The 4,078-nt window shown below is 34.9% G+C and overlaps 1 protein-coding gene across 1 annotated transcript; it reads left to right on the plus strand.

Annotated features, from left to right (window-relative positions):
* The first annotated feature begins 489 nt into the window (after positions 1 to 489).
* On the plus strand, positions 490 to 858 carry Rpp21 (ribonuclease P protein subunit Rpp21). The gene has a single exon (XM_081732681.1). The coding sequence runs from the start codon at positions 490 to 492 to the stop codon at positions 856 to 858; it is 369 nt and encodes a 122-aa protein (XP_081588807.1).
* Positions 859 to 4,078: the final 3,220 nt, after the last annotated feature.

Raw genomic sequence — 4,078 nt, forward strand, 5'->3', positions numbered from 1 at the left:
TATATACCAAGAGAGCTAATGTCATTGAAATCCTTGTGAAGATGGTATATGTATCTTAGAAACAGTAATTTATTATATGTAAAAGTTCGTAATATTTGAGGTTAGATGACGTTTCGTCCGTTATTATCTCAGATTTTCTGTTTGAAAGGTTTAGCTTTACGATCCTTGAGCTCTGTGTTCATAATTATTTGAGGTACATAATTATTTCAATATGTTAATATCTCTCGTTAAAATGTATATCTTTTATTTCTTTTTTCTTTTCTTGGTATATAATTGAGGTACTAATTGTACATAATTGGTACATAATTATTTGAGGTACATAATTATTTCAATATGTTAATGTCTCTTGTTAAAATGTATATCTTTTAATTTCTTTTTTCTTTTCTTTCAGGAACAAAAGTTGGTAAAGAAGAGTAAAAATTCAGTGAAAAAGTAGTTGTATTTTCGTGGAACAACTGAAAGTCAGATTGGGTAGTTGCAAAATCAACAATGGGTAAACGAAAAATACAAGGAAAGGAATCATTCGAAAGAATGAATTATCTTTATCAAGCAGCAGAACTTATGATGAATATGTGCCCTGAGGAACCTGATATAGCCGCTTATTATGGAAGTGTAATGATAGGAATTGCAAAAAAGGCCGTACTAAGGATAGATCCAAGTGTGAAAAGAACAATTTGTAAAGGATGCTGTAGCATTCTTAAGCCTGGTTTGAGTGCGGAAGTACGTATTCGCAAGAAGCGCATTGTATGGACATGTCTTCGATGTCAAACGTTGAAGCGTTTTCGTATGCAAAAAGGACATAAATTATGGGCAGAAAATCCAGAATCTGTAGTTGAAACAATTGATTTCAGTAAATAAATATCTTGTGCATCATATTTAAAAGAAACTAATACTGTCTTGATTTGTTTTTTCGTTTGTTCTATATATCTAAACTACGAAGCTGAACGATTCCCTGTTGTTCAAACACGTGGGAAAGTAACAAAGTGGAAGTGATATATATATTCCCTGAAAGCTTGGGTCAAGGCAAGATCAAAACCAGTTACAAAAATTGGGAAGGGCTCAAGCGTTCCGCATGAGGGCAGCACGTTACTTATTTTTATTAAAATCTTTAAGTGTGTCCATAAAGTCCGTTGCGACCCCGAAAAATCTGAAACGGTGAGACAGATTGAAATCAGAAAAACATTCCCCCGGGACAATTTATTTTACTTTCATACGTTGTACTTTTCAAATAATGAAAAACATGTTTTTCTGTTTTTAATTATGCACAGAATGCAGGGCAGGTTTTGTAATGCACATGAAAGTTTTATGATATGAACATATTGCAATCATAGGCAATTTGACTACCAACTCCCTCCCCGCCGCCGGAGAGATACGCAAGGATCGGCATGTGTTATATATCGTTGAAAAGTTGCATCGACTACTCTTCATATCTGTAATATCTCGCTTGAATGGCCTCTGTAGGGTATGTTGCAATTATTTTCATATACCATCTAAAGATTCGAACAATGACAGTGAAAAGTAAGCGTTTAAAATATTGTTGTACTTCCATAACTGTCTTTCCGGTTTCACAGTATGTCGTGTACACTTGTGAGCAATATGTATGATAAATATCCACTCTCGGTAGTAGGGATGGTACTTATACCAAGAGTAATTTCGATCTTGTGTACTTTTCCAAATCTAGACGGAGCCAAGGCTCGTCTCGATACTCGTACGTCCATTCTGTACTTTTGCACCTTTTGTCCACCATATTAGATGCATCATATTGCATTTTGCACTTTTAACATTGAATTCGTATACCGCGACCACGAAAACCTCTATCTACCTGCTTTCAGTTCCAGCAGTGTTTTACGTTTTGTCCTCCATGTTAAATTTTACACTTTTAGCATCCGATTCATACACAGCGACGTCGAAAATCTCCATATATCTGATTTCAGATTCATAGCATGTTTCTTTATCATTTGTGTCCGCCATTTCAATTTGTAAACATTTGATGTCATATTCGTATTCAGCTACCTTTCAAACCTATCTACTGTCTCAACCATGTCTCAAAACAATTGCGTCATAGCTTCTTATTTTATCCATGTTTTTTTTTTTTTTTTTTTTTCGGAGCGAGCCTTGTTCTGATCTTTAAATGGCCGCCACGCCCCCTACAGGCTCCATTCAAGTGAGATATTTTACATGTGAAGTATACTCGGTGTGACCTTTCCAACGATATTTAACACATGCAGATCCCCGCGTAATACTTCAAATCAAATCAGACGAAACACCATAAAATATTCTGATTATTACATGTTTATCTGCACCGATTGTTCTCAATATTATATCTTACAGTGACGATATGAGTTAAAAACTAATGGTTATTTCTGAATAGTCAAGATGATCATTTAAACGTATCGTTGACTCATAATTTCTTAGTATAGTTGTGCAGTTAAAATTGAAAGCCGAATTTGTGGCACCAGTCGTTACTACTATAGTAATAATAGTAATAATGAAACACTAAGTGAACAGAAACAAGAAAGAAAAGCCTTAAGTTGTGGTAAAAGAATAGAAGGAAAAACGGATAAGAAAAATTGTCTGGAAAGATCTTGTTCTAAATGAACTTTACTCTTGTCGCCAATTATTTTGTCTAATGGAGGAAGAAAAAGGAGCTACAAAAAGCGTGGTCAATACTGTAACAACCGCATTAAGCCCGGCCCTCATGTTTCATTAGTAGAAACTAAACTACTTTTCTGCAGTGGCTACGATTCTTTAGCTTATCTTTTTTATTCTGTTTTGTTGTTGTGGTCAGAGACATCTTAACTCCAGCAATTTCACGGTGGAGCTAGCTTGCTTAGTGGCGCAACTAACGAACTTGAAAGCAGGTTTCCGTTTGGGTAATAAGCTCACAGAATTTTCAAGAATATGGTCTCTTATTTAGAACAACGAAAATCGGGGCGAGGGTTGGAGGACTTACATCAAGAAATAGTCTAATCGAAATTGGATAAGAAGTCTTCTTTCTCTTCTAACAATTGATGTACTTGACTCATAGTTGCTAGCATGTGCGGTATTATGGTCAAGTCTATAAGGCGCTTGGGAGTTAATTTTTCTTCATTTTTGCAGTATGAAACGATCAAAATATTTCAAAGCTAATTTTAAAGTATTACATTTAGGTAGGCCGTATCACTATTTAAATTATGTGTTACTAGCTGGGAACTTTTCCCCCAGACTCCAGACACTCACACCTCATGTGTTAGCCTTGAGTTTACCAAGTTCCATATCCTTAACAATCTTAAGGGATTTCGAAATACAGCCACCTTGTTATAACAATTGCAACCCTTTTTCTTTTCCTTCTAAGGGAAACATCATAGAACACTGAAACATGTCTTTAATTATTTTAAATACCTCTAACCTTTAGGGATATAGAAATGGGGCCATATTATTACAATTATAACTTCCATTCTAGAAAAATTGCATTTAAAAAGCACGATCAAAACATGTCTTTAATTATTTTAAATGAAAAGTCTGAATACCAGATTTCATGTCTCTAACTTTAGAGGATTTCGAGATATGGTCATCTTGTTTTCATAATTGTAACCCCACCCTTTTTCTTCCCTCCAAGTTTTGAAAAATCTTTCCTGATGTCAAATCCTATGGTCTATTCAGATTTCAAAGTTTCTAGCGTAAGCATTTGGTGTGGGTATTAATCAGTCAGTCAGAACACACTTATGTATTTAAAGATAATGGTAGACCATTATTTAAATATTTTGTTTAGTCCTGACTTACACTAGTCAGTTTTTTTTCTATGATAACTAACTGCCTAGTAAATGTAGTGTAATAATCTTTAATATTTTATCAACGTAACACGAGAACTCGTCATTAATTTATATCACCGACTCTAATTTATAAACTGGCGTGGGAGACCCGGGTTCGATTCCCGGCAGGAGCTCAGTGGTTCGGATTCCACGTTAATCAGTAGGTCCACGTCTCATATAGCCTCGCTGCTGAAAGGGACGCTAAACTAAAATCAAGTCAATTCAACTCTAATTTATAAACTCTGAGATAGAACGAATTGAGAAGACAATGTTATATTTTTAATAGT

The sequence above is a fragment of the Thermobia domestica genome, chromosome 11 (assembly GCF_964235325.1).
Source record: "Thermobia domestica chromosome 11, izTheDome1.hap1.1, whole genome shotgun sequence".
Taxonomy (NCBI): domain Eukaryota; kingdom Metazoa; phylum Arthropoda; class Insecta; order Zygentoma; family Lepismatidae; genus Thermobia; species Thermobia domestica.